The sequence below is a fragment of the Osmerus mordax genome, chromosome 11 (assembly GCF_038355195.1).
Source record: "Osmerus mordax isolate fOsmMor3 chromosome 11, fOsmMor3.pri, whole genome shotgun sequence".
Lineage (NCBI taxonomy): Eukaryota > Metazoa > Chordata > Actinopteri > Osmeriformes > Osmeridae > Osmerus > Osmerus mordax.
In genome coordinates this window covers 6,267,219-6,295,128 of record NC_090060.1, presented here as the reverse complement: position 1 = coordinate 6,295,128, position 27,910 = coordinate 6,267,219, and the positions used below count along the sequence as shown (strand labels likewise).

General features: G+C 50.5%; 1 protein-coding gene across 1 annotated transcript; it reads left to right on the top strand.

Moving 5' to 3' along the window:
* Positions 1-62: 62 nt before the first annotated feature.
* Positions 63-27,910, top strand: LOC136951454 (latent-transforming growth factor beta-binding protein 4). Its single transcript, XM_067245850.1, is given in 35 exon segments — positions 63-418; positions 4,644-4,898; positions 7,527-7,852; positions 8,022-8,124; positions 11,804-11,980; positions 12,226-13,041; positions 13,183-13,269; positions 14,853-14,981; positions 15,161-15,286; positions 15,505-15,624; positions 15,806-15,925; positions 16,133-16,246; positions 16,697-16,816; positions 16,983-17,096; positions 17,356-17,475; positions 17,760-17,879; positions 18,015-18,134; positions 18,337-18,450; positions 18,842-18,961; positions 20,112-20,237; positions 20,503-20,628; positions 20,913-21,035; positions 21,202-21,333; positions 22,184-22,309; positions 22,581-22,721; positions 22,997-23,257; positions 23,445-23,516; positions 23,606-23,734; positions 24,125-24,268; positions 24,474-24,626; positions 24,891-25,212; positions 25,348-25,480; positions 25,482-25,611; positions 25,825-25,974; positions 26,311-27,910. Coding segments are annotated over 35 exon segments (5,877 nt in total). The 5' UTR covers positions 63-150; the 3' UTR covers positions 26,451-27,910.

Here is a 27,910-nt window from a genome sequence, read left to right as displayed (position 1 = left end):
GGGAGGGAGAGAACAGAAGGAGGGAGAGTGTGTCGCTCCCTCACTCAGGGCTCTCTGGCGTCAGCGACGGATCTGTGTGCGTGTCTCCTCCGCGGGATGAGTCTGATCTAACGGACCCTCACACACACTCACACACACACACACTCCACCATGCCGCCGCTCCGGCTCCTAGCTCTGCTCTCCCTCTCCGTCCTCTCCCTGTCTCCAGCCGGCGGACAGGCCCCTGTCCACCACCAGCCACGAGGAGGAGGAAGAGCGGAGCGCATCAAGGTGCTCTTCACGCCGACCGTGTGCAAGGTGCGCTGCAGCCAGGGTCGCTGCACCAACTTCTGCGAGCGTGGGAACGTGACCACGCTGTACAACAGCGAGCTGCCGGGCGACGCCACAGGAAGCCACTCAGGGGCCGGCTTCAGAGTCTGTGAGTACCTTCCCTCTCACCCGCACCGCTGGGATGTCTGGTACGGACTGGGAGCGCTTTCTCTCTCTGGCTCGGGTCTGGCTCTTCTTCTGTCTCTCTCTCTCTTTCTGCCACCCCCTCTCTCTCACTCTCTCGCTGCCTCTCTCTCCTCTTCATCCCTAGATTTCCCTTCCTCTCACTATCTTTATCTCCTCTCTCTGGCTCTCTCTCCTCTTCATCTCTCTCTCTCTTTCCACACTCTGTCTCTATAAACATGTGTTTAACCTTTTTTGAATTGGAAACTGTAGGTTAGAGGTGTGTGTATGTTTCAGGGTCAGAGGTGAGGGGTATTTCAGTCAGTAGAGGAAGTGGTACGTTGAGGGGATGGTGTGTGTGTGTGTGTGTGTGTGTGAGTGTGTGAGAGAGAGAGAGAGAGAGTGAGAGTGAGAGAGAGTGAGAGAGAGAGAGTTAGCTGCATGTTGGCATGCTTTGCAGGTATTCACACCCAGCTGCCGTGTAGAGCTGAGCATACATTTACCTGTGTGTGTGTGCGCACGTGCATGGCAGCGTGTGTAGTTGCCAGAAACAGACAAATTGTCTTGGCCCCATAACCTTGAAGAATGTCTGACCAAACACACAAGGGTCCAGACGTTCTTTCATGCTTGTCCACAAGCTGAGGAATTTCTACCACCTGTGTGCACCCTAAAAGATTCTTGGGATAGGGTCTGTATCGCCATAGAAACAGCATACAGTACCAAGTTATTTAGTAGGAGCTACAGCGACAACATGTACTGTATACTGATTGTATTCACAATAGGGGAGAGAGATGGGGACAGAAATGTAGACTTTTATACTCTTTATTGAGACACCCTCACATTACAGTAAAACAGCACTAGTAAATCCTCTGGGGATCCCCTCGCCTAAAACGGCCCATTATTCAGATAGAGGGGGTAAAGGGCTGGGGGAGAAAAGAGTGTGAAGGAGGAAGATTAAGAGGAACAGAGTGAAATTGAGAGACAGACAGAGAGAGAGAGAGAGAGAGAGAGAGAGGGACAGAGCTCCAAAAGCAGCCATCCATCCATCATCTGGTTGCAGGTGCAGACAGGAGTCACAGTAGATCATGAACTCCCTCCACACAGAGGGCCAGACACAGAGAAAGAGGTTATGGTAGATCATGGACTACTAGGTCTGCCTCTCTTTCTTTCTCTCTCTTTCTCTCTTTCTCAGTCTGTCTACCTCTCTCTCTTACTCTCGTTTTCACTGTCTCTTTATCTCTGCCTTCCTCTCTCAAACTCTTTATCCTCCATGCCCTCAGAGCGGCCTGTGTATACTAACCAGGTCTCCATATTGCTGTAATCTCTCTCTAAATTAATCCAGGTCACATATGCTGACTGAAATTACCTGTAAGTACTCCCTTTAACAACATCATGTGACCTCTGACCCATTGCTGCTAATGGCATCCACTTCCTGTCCCTAATACCTCTTGTTGACGACGACGATGATCTGGAGAGCCTTTGATCGAGCCTGCGTTCCTCGGCCCACACATGGCCTTCAGGATTCCTGACAGCTGAGAGAGTTGGGAGGGCAGTCCAGAGGGGTGGAGCTAGTTGTTGTGTAACCTATGGAACTTATGGATGGACACGGCCGGTAACTCTGATTCTAATCACGACCACGTGTCGCCCCCCAACAACCCCCCCAACCATCACTTCTCTCTTGATTTGTCCTCCCCATGTACGCCTCTCCTCTCTAAACATTCAGATATTGAGAAGATCATTAGGCCCCCATTGTGAAGTAAACACACTGCTCTCTCTCACACACACACACATACACCTATCCCTGGCTACTTATCAAGTACTTGCCAAGTGGGGAAACTGTGAACAATGGTTCGTTGTGTCCTCGAAGTGTCCACAGGGCAGAAGACGAAATTGTTACAAAGGGAAAATTATGTATGTGTGTGAGTGCTCTGTTTGGACATGTGACCTGGCCAGCCAATGTCCTGTCTCCCAGACGTGTTAGAACTGTCTGAGCAGCAGATGGTTGGCTGACAGGTCCAGGCATATCTCCTTGTGTACCTCACTCTTCAAAGTCAAACTCAACAGGCTTAACCAAGGGCCTCAGGAACAGACCATCCTGATCTGGCCTCTTTCAACTTATGAGACACTTTGAAATGTTGTTTTTTAGCTGCGTTGGAACTCACTAGGGTTCCCCAGGGTTCTACTCCCCAGCATGGTTATTGGTTCTAGTCCCCAGGATGGTTATAAGTTCTAGTCCCCAGCATGGTTATTGCTTCTACTCTCCAGCATGGTTATAGGTTCTAGTCCTCAGGGTTCTAGTCCCCAGCATTGTTATAAGTCCTAGTCCCCAGCATGGTTATGGGTTCTGGTCGCGACCTCTAATAGGCAGATTGCTGAGATACTAACTGCCTGAGAGGACAGAGGAGGTAGGGAGAGAGACAGGAAGTGATAGGGAGACTGTAGCTAAACAGCATGTGGCTTTAATTTGCTTCTAAACATGCCTCCTGAACACACATACAAACACTCACAAATACTGATGTCCTTTATTGCTCTTTGCTTAAAGGTCTAATGTTGTCATCTGTTAAGCACACACAGACACAGACACACACACTCTCACACACAAACACATACATACACACACACACACTCACATGCCCAGAACAGTTGAGTAATGATGTGGTCATATGTGATCCAAGGATCTTAATCTGGCACCAGTAGAACTTTGGCAGAATAACAGCCATCTCCTCTCTCCACACACACACCAGAACCAGGACATGCCTGGGGGTACTGCCTGGCTCTGACCTGAGTTTTGATCCTGACTTTGTTGCAACTGTCTTAGCCTCTAAAGCTCAAACCTAGTATTTTCAGGGATGTAATGGAGATGGTCAACTGGAAAGTTGGACAGCTGTACTCTACATCTCAACAGCAGAGCTGACGAGGCTAGTTGACGTTAGAGACACCTGCACATTCTCTCTATCTCTTTCTATTTTTCATTCTCCGTTTATAGATTCTCCCTCTTTCTTTCTCTCCCTCTCTCCATATGTCTTTCCATCTCTGTGTCCATAGGTTATCTTGTTCACCTTATCGCCACAGTTACGTCACAGTAGGGAACAAACACTTCCACACACACACACACACACACATTTCTCTCTTAGGACACACACACACACATCCCCCCCCCCGACGTCTCTGAGTGCCCAGATAAAGCAGGTATCGGTGCTGGAGCCAGTCTGGCTAATGTTCCTCTTCCTGTCTGAGGTTAAAAACAACACCAACCTTCTCCCTGGCCCTTGCCTCCAACACAATGGGTGGATGCCTGGCTGCTGAGCTATGGGAAACCCCCTAGGACTACAGGAGAGTGTTATACAGTACAGTCCTGAACACCAGACTCATGTACAGTAGAGTCCTGTATAGTAGAGTCCTGAACATTAGCTTCCTGGAAAGTACAGGATACAGTACAGTACAGTACTGTCTTTCACAGTAGTAGTACTGCAGTGTACAGTTCTGAACACCAGACTCCTGTACAGTACTTTACAGTAGATGGTTGTTCAGGAGAGTCCTATAGAGTAGCGTACAGTCCAGTCCTTTCCAGCATGCATCATTACAGCTCTGATGAACCAGAACTCTGCCCCAGAGAGCTGTCCTGTAACCCCGGGCGACAGGCTACACAGGCCCTGTGGACGAGGCCAGGTGTTCAGATGGTAAACCTATCGAGTTCCTCTGGGAGCAACAGGACGGCATAAAGATGATGGATCAGTGTGTTGTTTGGCTGGGCCTCCCTCCCTCCCAGTCTGTCTGCCTGTCCCCTCGACCAGGTGGACGATCCAAGAGGTTTTACAGAGAGGGAGGGAGAGCAACAGAGAGCGAGAGAGAGAGAGGGGGGAGGGAGGGTGACAGCGAGAAGAAGAGAGGGACAGAGAGAGGGAGAAAGGCAGAAAGAGAGAGGCAGAGAGATGGAGACCGAGAGAAAGCCTGTCGACGAACACTGAGACTCAGTGAGATTGAAGAGTCTAATTGTTGTGTTTCACAGTGTGAATTATAGACCGCGAATGTGTCGTCCCGGTGAGTGACTCATCCCTCTCTCTCCTTCATTCTTCTACGCTCATCTCTTTCTTCTCTACCCTTTTTTTCTTCAGATCTGTAGGCATACACTCATCCTACTCTCCTCTCTTCTCTCTCTTCCAGTCATGTTCCCGACTCTAATCCCTCTCGCGTCCTTCTCTCTCCTCCAGTCTTGTGTCCGATGCTGTGCAAGAACGGGGGCGTGTGCATCCAGAAGGACCGCTGTCTGTGCCCGCCCACCTTCACCGGCAAGTTCTGTCACATCCCCATCACTTCCTCCTCCTCAACCAATGACATTGAGAAGCCGCCGTCCAGCCCCGCCGTGCTGTCCAATGGGGAGTTTCTGACCCAGTCGGAGTACATCCTCCCCCTTGGCAGCCATCCAATCGGGCAGAACCTGACCAGGAGCCAGAGCCAGTCTGGAGGTGAGGTGGGAGGGGCTTTGGAGGGGTGAAGCAAAGGGAGAGGGGGTGGATTGGGTTGGATTAGGACTGGGGTGGGAGGTGATTGGACAATGGGGAGGGGAGGGAACTCATGAACTGAAACAGCTTCTTTTTTTTTATCTCCGTCCAAAATATAATTGCATGCTTGCGTTATGAAAAGCAACAACAACAAAAACGCATCCCAGCTGACAGCCCTTCCTGGAGAGAAGGAGGATGTGTGCATGGAAACTATTAGTCTTCAGTAGCTACCTTCCCACTTTCACTCACCAAAATGTAAAGCCTCTTCTGCTGCGGTCCTTTCAGCTAAGGATGATTCTTCATGCTAGAGTATATTACATTATGATGGGGTCATCCATCCCGCGGTAACCGCGGCAACGCAATGACCTCATCCTCGTTTGTGTTTATCTACGGTCTATAAAGGCCCGATGACATCACTGTGGGCGGTGTTCTCTCTGGGGGGGTGGGTTGGGGTTGGGGGGGGGTAATGACAGTTGAAATCAAAACAGCATGCCGAGCTCACACTAACAAATGAAATATCAGAGTTGATTATGCTCTTGAGGGGAGGAGGAGAGGATGTGGAGAGGGCTTACGCAATACTCTTCAGTATAAAGGTATTGTGGACTTGGCTCCTGTCTGTCAAGCACATTGTCTGCCTCTTGAATCCAACTTTGGGTGCGGTCCACACACACCCCCGGTAGTCACCCACCTCTTGGCGGGGGCTTTCTCCCCTGGGAGGCCAAGACTTGTTGACATAGACAAGGGGCCTCTGCTCTCCCCATGACAACCTCAAACATTTAGCATCACAAGGGCAGTTTGATGGACATCAATCACAGTCTCGTTCCAGGACACCGTGGGACCTGCGGAACGCGATGAGGTCATAATGAGGTCACTTCCCCCTGTCCCAGCTCTCTCATGGAGAAATGCTGTTTTCGACTTCTTCGAACTTTACTGCGTCTGTTTCATGTGCGCACCTCCTTACGTCACCATAATGCTGGGCTTTTTGAATAGTCAAAACAGGCAGACAAAGTGCACCTCTGGCTCCGATTGCCAGGACCCAGGACAGACAAGGGGGTCATTACATGTCAGGCAGCCAGGCGAGTCTAATTAGGCTAGGTGAAGGCTCTTAAAAAAGAACCTTGTAAATTTCACATTGAGGGTAGACAAGCAATAAATAAATCCATGAATACTTCTGTGTTGTGCGTGTCTTTGTTAGCGTGTGTCTTTGTTAGCATGTGTGCGTGTGTTTGTGAGTGTCTGTGTGTGTGTGTGTGTGTGCGTGTGTGTGTGTGTGTGTGTGTGACCCCCCTGGGAACTAGATGTGCTGGTTAATGAGTACAGGCACTGTGTTAGTCGGTTCTGTTAGAGTCCAGAAGTCTGTGTTCCCTCTCCGGGCTGGCCTCTGTTTGTCTAACCTCTGGGATTGACACAGTGTCTGTGAGGAGATAAGCTACAGAGTCTAGTAAAATCGACAGCAACATTACAACACAAAAAAGCCTTTAACCCTGGTGTGGTGTTCATATTAGTATTACTCATCCAAAGTTCACTGGTCCATTTGTACCTGACTGGGGTAGAGTTTGCGGGGAAAAAGTAACATTTCTTACATTGTACTGAAGTAATTTATCGAATAATGTGATTGTCTAATGGACCCGAAATACATACATAATGTTTACATGTTGTGCACTGAATGAAAATGTGTTCTATTACATGTCCTTCCCAGAAATGAGCCAAGGCCAGTAAGTCTTAGGTTGAAAATTAAATGTATAATTTATTTTAGTAAACATTACAAATGGTCCCACAGACCCAAACACTACACCAGGGTTAAACTAAACCTTTCACCTTTATACTGTTTCCAGACTTATAAAACATACTGAAAAACTGTGAGTCAGTAACATTTTGGTGTTCTGCTCTACTGGGCTGAGCTTACAAATGCAACACACACAGAGAGACACACAGAGACACACACACACACTGTCTCCTATGGGTCACGTTCTGGATGACTGCAAAGTGTAGACAGTTCTGTGACATTCTCTGACCCGTTCTTGCCCTCCCTGATGTTCCACCACACACGCACACACACATGCACACACACACGCACACACACATGCACACAGCTCCGCAGAATACAGTGCTATGAAACCTATAGTACCACCCAGAGGCCTGTAGCCAATGAGCTGCAATGCAACACTAACTGATTATCTCTCCTCTCTTATCCGTCTCTAAACATAAACAGTGGAGCAGGATAGACATGACTCAGGCTGACTGCTGTAGTTTCTCTGTGGAACAGAAACTTGCCAATGGTTCCCTCAGGTCTCTTGACCAGGGATGACGGCCATGAATAATCAAGGAAACTGCATAGCACAATATCCCCTCTTTTCCTGATCAAATGTTCTTAGAGACAAGGCTGGAAATCTCACTTCACTTACTTATTAATGAGCTTTCCCAACAAGAATTGTATTTTTGCGTTCCAGTTTTGTGTTCCAGTTAAGGGGTCTAGCACAGTAACAGCCAGTCAAACATGAATCTACTTACGAACGCGCTAGACGCTAACATCAATCCGATTTTTAACTGTGATTTCTAACGCTCCGACATGCTATGCTAACCCCTCCACAGCTCCTGTGTCCGGCTCATCCATGGTAAAGGTGCGTGTTCAGCACCCTGCCGAGGCCTCAGTGAAGATACACCAGGTCTTGAAGGTGGGCTACGGCCCCAATGGCAGGGAGAACTCAGAGACCGTCACCTGGTCTTCCGGAAACTCGGGGTCGAGAACCAGCGTTGTGCAGGGAGAGAGGTCCGAGGCGGAGCCGCCATCTCGGGTCCAGTCTGCCAAGGTCCAGTCCCAGCCTCCTAAGGTCCAAGCCCAAACCCTGAGGGGAGAGGGAACCTACACAGAAGCTTCTGGGTTCAAGTACTGCTTCAGAGAGGTCCGCAATGGACAGGTGAGAGACCCTGCAGGGCAGGTCCCTTTCAGGAATAGCTATCTATAGGATTGGACTGATTCTATTCTGCCTCTGCAATTCCAAGATTTCATGTTATTCCGTTGCTTTTTCTGATTTCATGTAGGAATGTGTGTTAAGATGTTTGCGTTTCTCTCCTCCCCCATTTCAGTGCAGCTCCCCCCTCCCTGGACTCAGGAGCCAAGACAGCTGCTGTCGGGGGCTAGGCAAGGCCTGGGGTATCAACGAGTGTGTTCTCTGTCCCCCTAACGCAGGTAAACCAAACACACACGCACGCACACACATACAGTACACATTATCGCCTGTCCCCAATTTTCTTGGTTTCCCAGGTTCTGCTGTAGTTGTTGTTCAAACGGTAATGCGTTTGAACATGTACATCTTTGGCCTTTTTGAGGAAGAAAATATTCATTCACAAACAGAGTAGTTTTATGCTATTTCTTCACTATGTTTCTGGACAGACATAGAGCCTCGAGGAAGCAGTGGATTTCCTTACAAAACATCCCGCCACATAACCAAGTTCAGTCAGAATTCATAATCTGGAGGACTGTAATATGACCTCATCATTGCTGGTTGGCGTAGATAATGTTGCCCGTGTGTTACACTCCAGCCATGACTAACAGGACAGGAATGTATGTTTTGGCCGTATTAGTTCATAAGCTTGCTTCCAAGAGTGTATCAACAGTGTGTTGAAAAGTGAGATCAGTGAGCTAATGTTCTTTTTAAAACCCCTTTTATCACCCATATACCCATTGTAACATGAATGCAAACAGGCCTGCATGCCAGTCCTGTTTGGAAACGGTTGGCTATTGCTGGGCAGACATGCAGCATTCTAACAGAGGAAGTTTGCCTTCGATTACGACACACTACATGCTCTACATGGAAAAACAAATGACTAAATACACACATTGTTCAAAGTTGTATCTAGAACATGTATGAAAGGAATGAGCTTCATTAATCAGACTCGTTTTGTAGGCTATAGCTCCATCAGAATGAGGTTTGGAAAGAAAGACAGAAAACACACTGTAGCCTTATTGGAGCTGTTGATAAACAGATTCATGAAGATATTCGGAAAGAATGTGTCGTTTTTTGAACCCTTGAAGCGCTATCTAACTCTCGTTGCAGTGAAGGAGGGTTCTACACTTTCGGGGTATTCTGGTTACAAAGAAAATAGCGCTTGTCCAGAACTCTGGAGGCTGATCAGAGACTTTTGAAACACAGAAACCTTTCTCCTCTCCTAACCACTTTGTTGGAACAGAATCCTTTCACCCAGAAGGGGCCTATGGTTAAAGCCTCTCCTCTCCGAGACAATGGGGAGGTTGAGAAGAGAAATGTCTCCCTGGACTGTTTAATGTACTCCATATAAAGCTTAGATGTATGGTTTGACAGGATCTTAGTGAAGAAGCATGAATTGTTGTTAGGAGTGCACAGACTTGATGATATTCTGACAGGTATGCTTGCTTGATTATATTCCTCATCGATGATATGATCAAATTGCAATAATTTCTATTATATATTAATAATTGTATTTGTTTTTAGGAAGTTGGGTGAATAACAGCTGTCCAACAGGGTTTGAGAGGATCAATGGCACTAAGTGTGTTGGTGAGTTACACAAGTCCATGTTAGCAAATGGAATAGCTAGCTGTAACCCCAGTCCGATCAGCTAGCTATCTACCACATAGTGACACAAACATTTCATTAAGCATCAGCTTCTGAAGAAGATATTTTTTTTTTCAGTATTCCCCCAGGTATCTATCACATAAGTGTTGGGTAAAGAATGAAAGCAAATACTAAAACCACTGGCAGAACATGAGTGCCAGGGCTGTAGGACTATAGCCAAAGGCTAATGTAGCATGCTCATTTTATTGAGCTGGTGATACTGAATGTCACGGTAGCAAAGTAGCATTGCAAAGCGGGTCACAGGTTGTTATCTGTGGTAGCACTGTGGTATGCTAATGCTATCAGACCAGCTTATTAATCACCCTGACCAGGTCAGACAGATGGGATAGCACTCACATGAGAAAATACTTCAGGAGTCTGGAAAACCTACTGTCTAGCAAAGAGTTGGATTAGCTATATCAGGTGGCAATTTGGTTCAACCTAACGCTCAAGGATTTAATTCAACAAAAGAATATGTATAAAAGATGAATCAAATCTGGGGATCGGGAATCAAAGGAGCTGATCTTTTTTTTTCTCATGTCAGTACAGAATCTTCAAAATTGTACCTCAGATCTATGACACGCCAAAATAAGTGCAAACCACTTCACGTCAAGCGGACATGTCAAGCTGACAAGTCACACTGTTGTGGATTGTTAGCCTGGGAGAGCATCCACGGCTCCAGGCTTCTCTTAGCCAATGCAGTCAGGGCCTGGCCAGAGAGACTGGAGTTGTGTAACCAGACTGGGGAGAAGTTTACCAGAGAGAGAAGTAACAACAACAGACTGTTGCATCACTTCTCCCTCTCTCCAGACTTCTAAAGAGTTGCATTTCTCTGGTTGTAGTACTCTGTCCAGTATTTTGCCAAACATTATGTTTAGGGTTCATGTAAATACGTAGAGATTTGAGTCTAATGTGGATGGGTTTTATGGAGTAGTATCTAGTCAGAATGTGATCTAGAAAGGGATAATGTCCTCATGTAGTGTGGATTGGTAGAAGTATTGGATGTGACTTTGTCAATCAGGTTAAGAAGGCCTGTATAAAAGCTAGAAAATGTAGAGTGGATAAGACCTATAAATGAGTTGTGGTTCATGGAGAGTGTACTTCACAGCGCGGACATGACCCTTGGTGTCTCCCTCTGGCGATGTTTAGATGTGAATGAGTGTTTGCAGCCGGGCTTCTGTGAGAACGGGAACTGTGTCAACACTAGGGGCAGCCACAGTTGTGTCTGCAAGACGGGGTTCATTCTGGACGCCTTGCACAGCATCTGCATCTGTAAGTACCTCTGAGGAGGGGCAGTGGAAGGGGTGATGGAAGGGGTGGTGGGGCGCCTCTGGGCTGGCTGCTGAAACACCCCCCTCATCCTTGCCCTCCATGTGGAATGAAACAGGAATAATGCCAGGCCGAGGTCTCCGAACGAAACCCTCTGACCTGCTTATTCTAACCGGCATTGACCTGGACTGTGCTTGTGGATGCTGGTGTGATGCTGGTTTTGGTCTGCAGCTGTCCTCCTCTCTTCCTCTCCGGGCTGGAGACGTGATGGGGTTGCGTGGGCGTCTCTTCAGAGACGGGGTCGCTTGCTGCTTCTCTCTGTGGGTCTCTCAGACGTCTGCTGGCTGTCTTTCGTCCGGGCCTTGGCTCTAGATCCCCGCAGGATCCTCACTCTAATGCTGTCTGGATTGTTTTGGAAGCATTGTGTGTGTATGTGTGTGCGTGTGTGTCCGCCTGTCTGTTTTGTGCATCGTTGAGTCTAAACGGGCCTTTTTAAATCATGTGTTCCTGAAAGGTTCATGGGGGTTTGTCTCTCTCTCTCTCTCTCTCTCTCTCTCTCTCTCTCTAAGCTGTTCTCCGCCTCTAATATTCTGTCAATGTTGGAGAGTTATTGGTTGCAACAATATTATGAAGTAATAATAAGTTACGACAATATGTAGGTATAACTATCCCTTTAAACTCTCAGCGATCTTCAAGGGTAAGTACATCCCCCTGGCTGGTTGTTGTGAGAGCATTGTGGATTACAGTGGACCATGTCTCCATGATCTGTGTCTGCAGAATGTGGTGCAGCCTGAGCATGTGTTTGGGTCTGCTGCATGCTGGGACCGTTGTCTTCCCTGCTTGTCCCGCCTTCATGACTTGTTGCTGTGCACCTCCGTCTGCCCGCTCTGACACTCTCATTCTCTGGATTCCTGCTGTATTCACTCTGTTCCCTCTTCTTCCCCACCCTCCTATCTGTCTCCTGAACCCCTGACCCCTCCGCTCCCCCTACCCCCACCCTCCACCCAGCCCAGAACGTGATCTCGGAGGTGAAGGATCAGTGCTACCGCGTGTTGGATTCTGGCCGGGGCCCTGGTTCTTGCTCCCTGCACATCCTGAAGAACATCACCAAGCAGATCTGCTGCTGCAGCCGCGTGGGCAAGGCCTGGGGCCAGGACTGTGAACGCTGCCCCTACTTTGGATCAGGTCTGAAGCTAATGTTCTCATAACGCTTAGTCTGTCCAGGGAGAAGTGCTTGGTGTGTTAGAACTTTACAACCATGGGCTCCAGTGACCCTTGGTTTGGTGCTAGTTCTGGTGCTTTGAGCAATTAAGTAAATACAACAACTAAATACAATATCATATATGCTACACCTTATGTGCTGTGTCATCTTATAAGTCAACCTCTGACCCCAGTGTCCTCCTCTGTGGTCCCCCCCCGTCCCCCCGTAGTGGGTTTCAAAGAGATCTGTCCAGCGGGACCGGGCTACCACTACTCTGCCTCGGCCATCCAGTTCAACCAGCGCGTGGCAGAGCAGCACGGCACAGGAGGGCCCCCTGTGGTGCCCTCTGGAGGGGGCTCTGCCACCCCGCAGCAACCTGCAAGTGGTGGCCAGGCTAGGCCATTACAGCCTGCAAGTACCGGCTCCAACCAGCATGCAAGTGGTGGCCACACCAGGGCGCAACAACCTGCAAGTGGCGGCCAGAGTAGGACACAACAGCCTGCAAGTACCGGCTCCAACCAGCCTGCAAGTGTTGGCCAGGCTAGGCCGTTACAGCCTGCAAGTACCGGCTCCAACCAGCCTGCAAGTGGTGGCCAGGCTAGGCCATTACAGCCTGCAAGTACCGGCTCCAACCAGCCTGTCAGCTCTGGCTCTACCAGAACACAACACCCAACCGGTAGTGGTTCAGCTTCCACACCAACCAGGCCCCAACATCCATCCAGCACAGGCTCACAGACCACTCCACTGCGGCCTCTGCAGCCATCTAGCAGAGGTCTTCCCCCCCTGCAAACTAGGCCCCAGGCTCCAGCCGGCACAGGGTCCCAGCCCACCCAGATCAAGCCTGGTAATGGCGGTTCTCTCCTCCTAGAAACCAGCCCTGCACAACCATCCAGCAGTGGGTTACCCTCTCCTCCAACCAGGCCTCAGCAACCCTCCAGGACCAGCCTGCTCCAGCCCCAGCAGCCCGTCAGCAGAGGCTCTCTGACCCCGAGCAAGCCTCCACTCCCTGCCTCCTCCTCCACAGCCAGACCTGCCAGAGTAACAGGTGAGTCCGAATCAGCTTTATTGGCCAAGTATGTACACATACAAGGAATTTGGCTCCGGTTTACAATACAGGTTTGCACAGCCCTGCAGTATGTGGTTCAACTTCAGACCTCTAACTTCTTGATCCATGTTGGTGTTTCAGCTCGTCCTCCCACCCAGACCCACCGTCCTTCAGGGGACCGGCGACCTGTTTCTCCTGTCACACAAAGACCAGACGTACCTAGGCCAGGTACACCTCAACCAAACACTAAATCATTACCCACACCCCAACCAGACATACCCAAGCCAGCTACACTTAAACTAACAATAACCAAATCAAATTGTATTTATTCAGCCTTTTTTACAAGCAATGTGACAGAGGGTTTCAAAGACTCAAACTTGCCAAGTCTGAACTACCAAGTACGCAAGTCCAAACTAGTAGTTTGAACTTTCAAGTAGTCCTAAACTCAAAAGAAACCACCACTTGGATATTCCAACATGAAAATACAAAAGCTGATGTCAGTTTTCCCTTCTGGTGACTTCCACTGCCGACTAGCGGCCCCAGTCTGACAGAGCTCCCTGGACCCAGCCTCCACACACCTGTCTGGGAACAAAGGCCTTCAGTGTAATCAATGTCAACACTCTCTCAGCAGCAGTGCTCAGATGGAGCATTGTTCTCCCTGCGTTAGATCAGCCTCTCTTTAATGTGACAGGAAATGGCAGCCAAAGGTCACAGGTCAAACGGAACGGTATAATGAGGTCTGAGAAATTGGGGGTAAATGGCGGTTGAGTTTTACAGGGTTTTGATCTCCATCTTCAAAGGTGTCAGATGGTTCTTCTGGCACGGTCTCTTCTCATGACTCCATCTTTCTCTCCCTCTGTCTCTCTTGCTTACTTTCTCCCTGTCTTACTTTTTCTGTGAACTCTTTCTCTGTCTCTCTCCTGTCTCTATCTCTAGCTGTATTACTGTGGCCGTCACTGAGGTTAACACACACACCTCAACTCCTCTGTCTCCTCCTTTTCTCTCTCTCACACACACACACACACACACACACACAACATTAAATCCTTCCCTGACAGGGTGACATGGCGTGGAAGATAAAGAAAGGTTCTCTCTTCTTCCCTCTACTTTTCTGTTTATCTTTTCCTCTCTCTCAATCTTTCTCTCACTACCTCTCTCTCTAACTTCCTCGCTCTCTCTCTCCATCTAAGATGCAGCCAGATGGGTAGAGACCACAGTACAAAGCCAAGTCTGTACTTCCTGTCCTGCAGCTGGTTTAAACCGGGCAAAGCGCTCTGCATCGGCCTGCCAGTCCTCATGCTGCCTGTGTGCTCGTGGGGGCGGAGCTGGACGGCCATCCAGCTTCTATCATTTCAAGCGGTTGCCAGATTTAGACTGGAACCTGGAATTTAACACTTCTCACTGCGCGGAGCTTTGAGTTTGTTTAATAACAGGGCGGCTTTGCCCTCTCCCCTCGAAACCGCCCTGATAGGGTTGTGAGAAATATGTGAGCAGCTGGCCTCGGAGGAGGCTGTGCCAGGCATTAGGGATGCTAGCTGTATGTGTTACTGCTGCTCTCCATAGCAACACAGAGGGCAGCTTAGTCTGAAGACCTGATACTCACACACACAAGACACACATGAAGACGCATGAACCAACAATTCCAGTACGTACACATGAAAACATTCCACCCACAGACTGTACATTTGTGAACTGTGGGAAGAGCTTAATGTGTTGTTTTCTCTGTGTGTGTGTGTGTGTGTGGTGTGGTGTGTGTGTGCACTGGTGTATGTCTGTCTGTGTGTGTGTGTCTGTGTTTGTGTGTGCCCCAGTGCGGGGTGTGTGTGAGACCAGGCCTCAGGTGTGTGGGCGCGGTCGTTGTGTGGACCAGCCTGGAGGAAGACACATCTGTGTTTGTGATGAGGGTTACCAGCCCTCTGCCCTGCAGACGTACTGCCACGGTGAGGCCCACAGGGGATCCAACCAGGGTCACTCTCACATCTAACCAAGCATTTACAATAGTCCGTTTGACAGCGTGGTTTCCCAACACTCCTAGGTTTAATAAGTCCTACTGAAAATAGTAACTAACGAAAGAAACTCCACTGTTTCATCCTGTAAATATTCTTTCTCTCTCTCCCAGACGTAGACGAGTGCAGGAGATCCCCCCCTCCCTGTGGAGGTGGAAGGTGCCAGAACACTGAGGGGAGCTACAGGTGCATCTGTCCCACAGGGTACAACTCTGATCCACAGGGCACTAGCTGTAGTGGTGAGTACACACACACACACACATACACACATGCCCATACACATGCGAACACACGCAGACACGCATACAGATGCACACACATACCTGCGAAGGTATGGAAAACTGTTATAAATACCAAGCGTTATGTTAAGTTTGCCACTTTGTCTTATGATTCCGTATTCATGGATACAATGACAGACATGCAGGATGAGACATGAGACTGTGTTCTTGTCCCCCAGACGTGGATGAATGTCAGCAGGCTCCTAGCCCCTGCCCCAACGGTCGCTGTGACAACACACCTGGGAGCTTCAAGTGTGTGTGTCGCCCGGGATACAAGCTGGAGGGCAATGCCTGCACAGGTGAGACAACCTCCCTGATCCAACCAACTACGGAACAGACTAGCAAACTGTGTAGATTCATCTCTCTCTCACACACCCTATCTCTCTCTCTCCCTCTCTCTCTCTCTCTCTCTCTCTCTCTCTCTCTCTGCCGTCTCTCTCTCTCTCTCTCTCTCTCCCTCCCTCCCTCCCTCCCTCCTAGATGTGGATGAGTGTGAGGATCCTCTCAGGTGTCCAGGTCAGGAGTGTGTTAACTCTGCAGGCTCCTACAGGTGTTTGTCCTGCCAGCCAGGCTTTGGCCTGCTCAACGGGCAATGTTCAGGTGTGGACACACATACCTCCTCACACACCCTTAACCAATGAACCAGGCTTCTTGATTGGGTAAGAACCCATCTTACCCAATCAGAGTAAGAACCCATCCACTGGTTCGTGGTCAAGAGCTCTGACCACATGTCCATGCCCTCCCCTTTACTTCAAAACAAAACCTCAAATATGTACGTTTTCTGACAGGATGTGTTGTCTGTCACAGATATAGACGAGTGTCGTCAGAGCCCATGTGCCAACGGCCGCTGTGAGAACACACCTGGGAGTTTTAAGTGTGTGTGTCGGACCGGTTACAAACTGCAGGGGAACACCTGCACAGGTAAGAACTGTGTGGTAGGAGTGGTTACCATTACACCGGCATTATGGTCGTGTGCGGTGCATATGTGTATAACATAGCTAATGTCATTCTTTCTTTGTCTCCCACTCTCCCCCCTCTTTCTTTCCCCGTCTCTCTCTCTGCCTCTCTCTCTCTCTCTCTCTCTCTCTCTCTCTCTCTCTCTCTCTCTCTCTCTCTCTCTCTCTCTCTCTCTCTCTCTCTCTCTCTCTCTCTCTCTCTCTCTCTCTCTCTCTCTCTCTCTCTCTCTCTCTCTCTCTCTGTCTCTCTCTCTCCCTCTCTCTCTCTCTATCTCTTCTCTCTCTCTCTATCTCTCTCTCTCTCTCTCTCTCTCTCTCTCTCTCTCTCTCTCTCTCTCTCTGTCTCTCTCTCTCCCTCTCTCTCTCTCTATCTCTTCTCTCTCTCTCTATCTCTCTCTCTCTCTCTCCCTCCTAGATGTGGATGAGTGTGAGGATCCTCTCAGGTGTCCAGGTCAGGAGTGTGTTAACTCTGCAGGCTCCTACAGGTGTTTGTCCTGCCAGCCAGGCTTTGGCCTGCTCAACGGGCAATGTTCAGGTGTGGACACACAGAGTACATCTGTCATATTGTTGTTCATCATGAATATTCATGAATACAAAGAATCAAATGAATCAATACAGTGACTATGTTGTATGAAATGGATGTGTAATCATGTTTCTTTGCATGAATCTTCTTTATATATGTCTTTGCTACGCTTGTACAGATATAGACGAGTGTCGTCAGAGCCCCTGTGCCAACGGCCGCTGTGAGAACACACCTGGGAGTTTTAAGTGTGTGTGTCGGACCGGGTACAAACTGCAGGGGAACACCTGCACAGGTAAGACTGAAGAATCACAACATGCATCCACCAAGCTAAAAATATATTCTACGTATTTAAAGTATACTTATAAAGTAGAAAGGAAAAAATACTTACAACCAGCACATGTTAAGGACACTTCCAATTGTGTAGAAAATATGTATATTTGGGAAACGTATTAAGCTCCTATTTAATACATTAAAATTCAATTTGCATGTAACATCTTTCTCACTTTCCTTGTGTATCTCTGTCTCCCTGCTGTGTGTCGTTCCTTCCACAGATGTGGATGAGTGCCTGGAGCCGTCCCAGTGCCCAGGACAGACCTGCATCAACTCTCAGGGCTCGTACAGGTGTGTGTCCTGCAAGCCTGGCTTCCAGCTCACACACAGACAGTGCACAGGTGAGCCTGCAGCCTCGGCTGTTGTTCTGTCCTCTCCTCAAGGGACAAAACTGTAAATAAATAATTGCTCAGGGGGCGAAGGAGGAAGCTTGAGGTACGCCACATAGAATTTCAGACTTTCATTTAAAACACTACCCTGAGTATACATATGCAGTTCTCTGTCACCGACAAAATACTGTACATTAACCGTATAGCTCCATGAATCCAACACAATATTATCCAAACTGTTGTGCTTGCACCAAATCCTAATTTGTTGGATGTTCCTCGATCTGTATTTCCACCAGACGTAGATGAGTGTTCCCAGACTCCCTCTCCGTGTGCCAACGGTCGCTGTGAGAACCTCCCAGGGAGCTACACGTGCGTGTGTCAGACTGGCTACAGCCTGCAAGACAACACCTGCGAGGGTAGGAGCTACCTCACGACGTCATCAAGCTCGAAGACAATGGAGTCCAAATACAATGACTAGTATTGAAAAGGAAATGGTTGTTTTCTACCATGTTCTGGTCGGCTAATGTTGTCTGGTTTGTTTTTGATCCTAGACGTGGATGAATGTGGGACCGCCCTGCGGTGTCCGGGCCAGGAGTGCGTTAACTCTCAGGGTTCCTTCACGTGTGTGGCCTGTAAGTCTGGCTTCCAGCTCACCGACGGACAGTGTTCAGGTGAGGAGGAGCGCTGCTTCACAGTGTCTTTCCACACGCCACTGATGGAGACCTGCTCAAGGGTGCCTCTGTGTGGTTACATTTACTGAACCATAATAAAGCGTTCCTTCGTGACTATAACGATATCGGTCTTCTCTGTGTTACATGGTGGTTTGATTGTGTTTTTTGGATGTAGCAACAATAAAATATCAGTTTTGTGCAGATGTTGATGAGTGTGGACAGAAGCCCTGCACTAACGGCCGCTGTGAGAACACACCTGGCAGCTTCAAGTGTGTGTGTCGGACAGGCTTCATACTGCAAGACACCAACTGCACGGGTATCGAAACACCAAACACATCCCTCATCCCATCGCTCATCCCATCCCACCTCCTCTCTTCCTTCTCTCTCTCCTCATCCCATGCCCCTTTTCCCATCTTTGGTTCCTCATTCCATCTTGCATCCCATCCCTCTCTCCCCTCTCTCTCTCCTCATCCCATCCATCTCTCCCCTCTCTCTCCCCTCATCCCATCCCTCTCTAACATCCCTCTCTCCCCTCTCTCTCCCCTCATCCCATCCCTCTCTAACATCCCTCTCTCCCCTCATCCCATCCCTCTCTAACATCCCTCTCTCCCCTCATCCCACCCCTCTCTAACATCCCTCTCTAAAATCCCTCTCTCCCCTCATCCTACCCCTCTCTAACATCCCTCTCTCCCCTCTCTCTGGTGCAGACATAGATGAGTGTGCTGAGCCGTCCCAGTGCCCGGGGCAGGAGTGTGTGAACTCGTGGGGCTCGTACAGGTGTGTCCCCTGCAGGGCTGGACACAGTGTGAGGGCTGGGGTGTGCTCAGGTAAGCCTGGAGGGACATCTGAACAGCAGATACCTGAATCTGCTTTTCTACACACGACTCCCTCCCCCTCTTTCTCCTCCTGCCTTCCCTCCCTTCCCCTCTTTCTCCTCCTGCCTTCCCTCCCTTCCCCTCTTTCTCCTCCTGCCTTCCCTCCCCTTCTTTCTCCTCCTGCCTTCCCTCCCTCCCCCTCTTTCTCCTCCTGCCTTCCCTCCCTTCCCCTCTTTCTCCTCCTGCCTTCCCTCCCCTTCTTTCTCCTCCTGCCTTCCCTCCCCTTCTTTCTCCTCCTGCCTTCCCTCCCCTTCTTTCTCCTCCTGCCTTCCCTCCCTCCCCCTCTTTCTCCTCCTGCCTTCCCTCCCTTCCCCTCTTTCTCCTCCTGCCTTCCCTCCCCCTCTTTCTCCTCCTGCCTTCCCTCCCCCTCTTTCTCCTCCTGCCTTCCCTCCCTCCCTCTTGTGTATGTTCTTTCTCTCCCCCTCTCCCTCCTCTCCCCCGGTCGATCTCCCTTCCTTCACTCCATCCCACCGTCTTCCATCGTGTCCATCTCTGTCTCCCTGCACTTTCCTCACCTCTCCATCGCCCTCTCTCCACTCCCTCCCTCCCCCTCTCCTCTACTTCTGCCCAGCTACCCTCCCCCCTCCTGTCTTCCTCCCCCTGTCTGAGCAGATGGCACTGGCCGTCTGGCCCCCATATGTAGCAGGACCAGCCCCAGCCTTCAACAGCATGTTTGGTTACAATTATCATCTCCCCTTTAGAATACTTACTTCAATCAGAGTCATCAAAGAGCATCCAGATCCCCCCCCCCCCCCCCCCCCCGGCATTCTCGTCCACCCACCTCCGCCACATCTGCCTCCCAGCCCCCCTGCCCCCCTCCCTCCCCTAGCTGAATGTCTCCCCCTTCTCCTCCTCCCTCCCCCCTGCTCTTCTCTCCCCTGCTCTCCTCCTCTCCTCCCTGCCCTCCCCTCCTCCCCCCTTCCTCCCCTCCCGTGCAGAGTCATCTGCCCTCTCCAACCCTGCCTTTCATCACAAGGCAGGAATGCAGTGTTTACAGACCCCTCCTTCCCACCACACACACATACACCCTCACACGCACACAAACACACGCGCACACACACCTACCCTGACAAACACACACGTTCCTGTGTTCTGTCCCCAGATGTAGATGAGTGTGAGCAGGCCCAGGCGTGCTCTTCGGACAGGGTGTGTGTGAACACGGACGGATCGTACCGCTGCGACTGCCAGCCGGGGTACAGGACCACCGGCCTGGGACGACACTGCCGAGGTCACACACACACCTGCATGCACACACACTCACACACCTGCATGCACTCACACACACACACACCTGCATGCACACACACACACACACACCTGCATGCACTCATACACATCAGTGGCTTGTAACTACAGATCAGCAGTCATTACTTCACAAACATCTAAACACACACCCAAACACACACACACCAGTGGCTTGGAAGTGGAGATCAGCGTTCCCTGCTTCCCACACACACACTGTAACCCAGCATGCTGTGTCTGTCTCTCCGCAGACATCAACGAGTGTCTGGAGGGCTCCTTCTGCTTCCCACAGGGCGAGTGTGTGAACGCGCTGGGCTCCTACAGCTGTGTGTGTGCCCAGGGTTACACCACCTCCGCTAACAGCACCACCTGCCAGGGTGAGGACGGGCTCAGACACACACACACAGACAAGATCATCACACACACACACACAGGTGTACAAGAAATGACACACACACACACACATACATGCATACATACATACATAAATACATACATATAGAAGATAATGACTCACACACACACAAATGGATACAAGAGAATGCTAACAGGCTATCCAGCTGAGTTCAGCTTGAAGCAGGGACACACTTACACATTGGGAGCGGGGGTGTAGTTCTGCCGTGCTGTGCTGATGTAGCGGGATGTTGATGTGCGTGGTCAGATGTGGACGAGTGTGCCAGGCCAGACGTGTGCCAGGACGGCCGCTGTGTCAACACCGAGGGCTCCTTCCTGTGCCGCTGCCAAGCTGGCTTCACCACCAGCCCAGAGAGCAACGCCTGCCTGGGTACGCCAGCACGCAGCACACACACACACTCACACACACTCACACACACACAGGATGAATATTGTCTGCATGTGTCAGCTCAGCACTCCCTTAATATAGTGCCAAGCCAAGTGTTTTCTCCTACTGAATACACAGCTGACCTGTGTGTGTGTGTGTTTATCCTCAGACGTGGATGAGTGTGTGGACTCGGGCGGCGCAGTGTGTGGCTCACAGCGATGTGACAACACCATTGGCTCGTACCGCTGCGTGACATCCTGTGAGCCCGGGTACCATGCCACACGCACCGGCGAGTGTGTCGGTGAGTCTCCGCATCACTTCCTGTCCCCCCTTGGTCTCCCCCCACCTCCACCCCCCTCCCCCCACCCCAACCAAGGCATACCCACCCAATTATAAACAATAGACACTAGTATCTAATTAAACTGTTAACTAGAATGCAGTCTTCGCTGGATGGGATTGGCTTCTGTCTGAGTTTGACTGCTTTGCTGTGTGCAATGCTAACATGCAGCACAGTGGACTGCTAGGCCCATGGTTGTGAGTGTCAGGCAGGTGGAACACAGATGTGAGACTCAAAATGGGGGGGGGGGGGGCACATCACTGTCGTCATGGCAGCTGAGTTTGATTGATGTGAGGCGGGAGGAGATCAGATGCTTGAGACAGCAGTGCAGTCCTGCCAGGAGAGACATCTGTACAGCACACACACACACACATATATATATATATATATATATATATATATATATATATATACACACACACACACACACACACACACACACACACACACACAGATATACACATACACACACATATACACATACACACACATATACACAAACAGATATACATACACACAGACTCTTAATATACACAAGGACAAACACACATATATCGTACATACTAACATACACAGAGACATACAGTATCTTATCATCTCCTATCCTCTTCTCTCTACCCGCCTCTTCTATACTCTCCTATCCTCTCTCCTGTTATATAACCTCCCTCTCCCCCTCTCCCTCTCTCTCTCCCTCTCCCTCTCTCTCTCCCTCCCTCTCTCCATCTACCTCTCTCCCTCTACCTCTCTCTCACTCTACCTCTCTCTCACTCTACCTCTACCTCTCTCTCACTCTACCTATACCTCTCTCTCTCAGATATAAACGAGTGTGCTAATGAGACAGTGTGTGGGGAGCATGCCTTCTGCCAGAACCTGATTGGAACCTTCCAGTGTGTGTGTGACCGAGGCTACACCTCCAGCAGCGATGGGAAGGCCTGCTTGGGTTTGTCTCCCACACATGCTCCCTCCCTCACACACACACACACACACACATGCTCCCTCCCTCACACACACACATGCTCCCTCACACACACACACACACACACACATGCTCCCTCCCTCACACACACACACACACATGCTCAAACACCAACACACAAACTGGACATGCTCGTAGACACACACACGCCTACACGCAAACACAGACACACATACCCGCTACTTATCACTCTCTCAAGCGCTCTCCTCTACCCCCGCCCCCTCTCTCCCCTCAGATGAGGACGAGTGTGAGACCATGCAGGGGGTGTGTGGCGCGGCTCGCTGCGAGAACGTGGACGGCTCCTTCATGTGCGAGTGTCCGGAGGGGGCGGAGTTTGACACGCGGTCAGGCCAATGTGTCACCAGGCCCCTCCCAGGTATCATCCTACCTCACCTGTAGTCACGATTCTGGAAATGAATTCATTACTCATTACAATGCAGGTCAATCGTATTTTCTCATATGAAACATGTTAATGTCTCCCATTCCCAAGCAGTTATGTTAGCATCGATATCCTTCATGTATTTCCTGTGCTTTAACAGGTGGCTTGACAGAAAACTCTGCGTGTTGCTGCCCCCTACTGCTCAATAGTGGACACTACAATCAGACACACTCCACCTCCTCACCTTCTTCCCCTCTTCTGCTCTCTCACAGGACGACCCACGTTTACCGGCTCCTCATCCTCCTCGTCCTCCTCGTCCGCCTCCCTGCCCCGCCAGCCTGGACGAGGGGTGGAGGCGGGCTCACTAGCGCCCCCGCGGCCGGGGGAGGTCAGGGAGTGTTACTACAACGTGGCAGACGAGGGCTCCTGCAGCCGGCTGAGCCTCAACACCACCCAGCAGGAGTGCTGCTGCACCCTGGGACAGGGCTGGGGCCTGGGCTGCCAGTTCCACCCCTGCCCTCCGCTGGGCACTGGTATGGAGAACACACACACACACATGTAAAACATGTACACATGCAGTATACAGTATACATACAAACACACAATCATGTGCAAACACACATCAACACACACGCTTGACCTGAATGCTGTTTCTTATACACACACAAGGCTGGAGGCTAGACTGCGAACATTCTAACTTGTTGTCTTTGTTCTGTGCAGCGGAGCACTTGTCGCTGTGCCCCAGTGGACAGGGGTACTTGACAACTGGACCTGGGGCTTTCAGCTACAGAGGTAACACACACACACACATGTTCACACACTAACACAAGTTCACACACACACACAAACTCACAATCTACGATGCTGGGGCTCTCTTCCAGACGTTGACGAGTGTAAGCTGTTCCACCCGGAGGTGTGCAAGAGCGGGGTGTGTGTGAACAACATCCCGGGGTACTCCTGCTACTGCCCCAGTGGCTACTTCTACGACACCACCCTGCTGGAGTGTGTAGGTCAGTGACACCTGGTCTCTACTGACGCAGGGGGGGGGGGTTGGGGGTGGGGTGTAGGCAGGTGGGGCAAGGGACCGTGCTCCTCACGGATCTCTCGTCACAGAAGGGTTTAGGAAGCTGGAACGACGATTTTCTTCCCGAGTGTAAATTTGATGTGTCACCCTTTTTTTCTGTGTCATTTATTTCTACTTCACTCTCACTCTCACTCTCACTCCCCTCCCTCCCCCCCTCCCTCCCTCCCTCCCTCCCTCCCTCCCTCCCTCCCTCCCTCCCTCCCTCCCTCCCTCCCTCCCCCCCTCCCTCCCTCCCTCCCTCCCTCCCTCCCTCCCTCCCTCCCTCCCCCCTCCCTCCCCCCTCCCTCCCTCCCTCCCCCCTCCCCCCTCCCTGTAGATACTAATGAGTGTGAGGAGGAGGAGAGCTGTCCAGGAGGGATCTGTGTGAACACGGTGGGCTCCTACTTCTGTACCTGTGAGCCCCCCCTGGTGTTGGACGACTCACAGCGCAACTGTGTCAACACCACCGGCCTGACTGTCGGTAATAACACACACACGCTTGCACACGCACGCACGCACCCACAATCACCCAGACACTCACACTTCTTCTCATGTTTAACATCGATTTCTCTTTGACTCTCTCGCTCCCTCCCTCCCCCTCCCTCCCTCGCTCCCTCCCTCCCCCTCCCTCCCTCCCTCCCTCCCCCCTCCCCCCTCCCTCCCTCCCTCCCTCCCCCTCCCTCCAGATGAGAACCTGTCGTTCTGTTGGCAGCACGTGACAGCAGACCTGGTGTGTCAGAGCCCCCTGCTGGGGGGTCAGGTGACCTTCACCGAGTGCTGCTGTCTGTACGGGGAGGGCTGGGGTCTGCAGTGTGCCCTCTGCCCCGCTAGAGACTCTGGTGGGGGTCCTGTCTCTCTCACACACACATGGACACACACACATATGAACACGTGCACACACTCATACACACACACACATTTGCATGTATGCACAGTCACACACACATCAATACAAACCACAAGCTCAGACTCTCAATCGATAAAATACATTCCTGTCCAATCAACAATGCTGCCATTGTGTTCGATTAGAAAATGTTTTTCATGAAAATTGATTGGTGCTTATTCTTCTTGCCTGCCCCCACCCCCCTTTCCCCCACCTCCAGAGGACTTCGAGGGCCTGTGCAACATGTTGAGGCCCCCACCCTTTGCCCCCCCCTTTCCTGACCGCTACGGCCCCGACTTAGGACCGAGACTGGGGCCAGGACCGGGGCTGGGGCCGAGGCTGGGACCAGGAGGGGGCTACCCTTACGGCCCGGACACCTTCCCAGAGCCCCTCCCTGGAAGACCGGACTTCCTGCCCCCTGGGCCGGACTATGACGACTACTCCCCACCAGGGGGCGGTGGAGTAGGCTTCAGAGAGAGGCCTCCTGGGTCATACGACTCCTACAGCGGCCCCGAGGGGCCCTTCAGACGGCCAGCCTACCTGTAAGAGACAACCCTAACCCTTAACCCTAACCCTGCCTCTGAGAGACAACTCACACCTAGCCCTGGCCTAAGCCTACCTGTAAGAGACAGCCTTAACTTTTTCTCTGTCCACCTCCCCCACCTCCCTCCCTCCAGACCCGAGGGTTACTATGACGGAGGGGACTACGGCTCCCCAGACTCCGCCCCCAGACCCCCGTACCGCCTGGCCGACCCTCGGTCGGAGCGGGCCTTTGGGGCGCGGCCCCCTCCCCCCCATCCCCGAGGGCCTGCCCCTCAGCCTGGCCCCCCTCCCCGGGGGCCCACGCTACGAGGACGAGGAGGAGGAGGAGCCCTGGAGACCTGGACCCCCTTTCTCCGAGAGGCGTCCGGGGGGGGAGGGGCCTCGCAGGGCCTATGAGAGTAAGTTCTCCTCTTCCAGAGGACCATCCATCAGTCCTTTGGGATGTTCACACTGTACCGTACGTGTGACTTTGTTAACCACTCCTGTGGGAACCAGGAATCCTCCCAAGAATGGTAAATTAAGAAAACACAAACCTCCTCCCCCTTCTTCCTCCTCCTCCTTTGCCAACCACCCCCCCTCTCCGACCCCCCCCCCCCCCCCCCCCCACGCAGGGCACTACGAGCCGTACGCGGGGCTGAGCAGCGAGGACTGTGGCATCGTGCGGGGCTGTGAGAACGGCAGGTGCATCCGGGTGGCCGAGGGCTTCACCTGCGACTGCTACGAGGGCTACCGGCTGGACATGACCTCCATGACCTGCACAGGTACGCCCAGGGGGTCAGGTCAGGGTTACCTGACACTTGTATAAGAAGAGGTACATTGGACTCCCCCCCTTTCACAGCTTCCTAGTGGTCTATCGTGGATCCTGTAAAAAGTGTATACTTATCCTATGTGATGTAGACATTCTTATGAACAATATACTGTATGTAATAATGAAAAATTCAATTTATGGGGAGGCGTAAGGGGCACACATAGTTCATGTGACAAAGTTCTTTGTGTCTAGGAACTGCAGGTTCCGATGAGGCTGTCACTTGTACAAATATGTGGGACTAATTGATTTCACTTTCTCCTTCCATCCATCCATCCCTCCATCCTTCCAGACGTAAACGAGTGTGAGTCGCAGCAGACAGGGCCTGTGTGTGTGAACGCACGCTGTGTGAACACAGAGGGATCCTTCCGCTGTATCTGTCGCCGAGGCCACATCATGTCCCGCAGGCCCAACCACTGTGTGGCAGCCTAACTCAGACAATCTGCTTTTAGTCTCATCATCCTAACATCATTTGGCCTACCATTCCCTGTTTTGGTCCAGTTAAACCTAGCATTGCCAAGGCTAGTCAAAACATGGCCGTGTTCAGTTTTGATTAATATTACTAGGTTGAGGATGAAGGGTGTGTCTCAATAGTCGACGGTTTCCTCACTTTGCTTCTACCTGCACCTATTATTTGGACGCTGTACTGGACCTCCTTACCTTGAGGAGAGGAGGAGAGGAGGCCTCTAAAAACAATTGAGACTCAGCCTCTTTCTACAGTGACTGAATTGCCTCGTGTCGTCAGCTCCCTCCGCTGGTCACTCCAGGCCATGGCAGACACCAAACGAGACCCTGCTGGTCTGATCGTTACATAGAGATGCAAACTGACAGGCAGGAGTCATGGAAGTCATTATGGAAATACAGTTACACTAAACTCAGTATGGTTGTGTTTTAATGTCAACACACCCAATAAGAAGCACAACAAGAACACAATCCTAAATAGCTTATAGACATTCCGGTATCTTCTATGCTGACATTTGTTTTGTGTTTTTTTCTTTGTAAGCCGTGTATATTTGCCTTTTTATAAACCAATTTTGCCTTTGCAGTTTGTCTCCAGAAGTCAAGGTAAGACACAGACCTCTGACCCAGGACAGGGCCCAGATTTGGTGGCTGTTTCGTTTCCTGCTGTCCAGATATGGTTGTCTAGGAGGTGTGGTTAGAACCTACACTGAGTAAAGGTGGTGTTAACACACAGGGTTAGGGTTAGAACACCAAGCAGGATCCTAACACTGAAGCCAACTGCTCTGTTTGTTTTTGCGTGTCTTCCTTCCTGCATCTCTGCCTTTTAGTGGATCTTGAAGACACACTCGTGTTTTTTATTGATCCTTAGTCCAAATCTTTAGTAATTTATGGTTTGTTAACTTACTCTATTATGGAAATATGAAATGTGATTTGCAGAAAGGATGCTGTGAATCACCGACTGGTCTGTTTGTTGCTTTTTGTGACCTATGTCACCAGTTTGGATGAAGCTTTGAATAGGACTGAATGTACTTTTGAACTAAATGTAAAATGGTTCCCTTTGTATTCACAGTTTCTAATGTTGTTGTTTGGTGACCTATGTACAGAATTATCTACTTTCGACTAAACACTTTTTTAACGAATGACATCTGTTTCAGCAAGTAGAATATTCCCTGTCATTGTTGATACTTTACCTTCTGACCTAGTTTACATGCTGGAACAGACAGCCTTTTCTCTTTCTCAGCACCTAAATGTGTACAGGAACGTGTATGTATGTATAACACTATGCACTGTATTTGTCTAAATATGTAGCTGTTGTTTTAGATCACAATGTAGTGTCAATGTTTCAATTTAGTATCAGCATTTGTTGTTATTTCTCTCAGTGATTTTTATCTGTTGTTCATGGAGGAAAAAAAACATTGGAAAATATATTT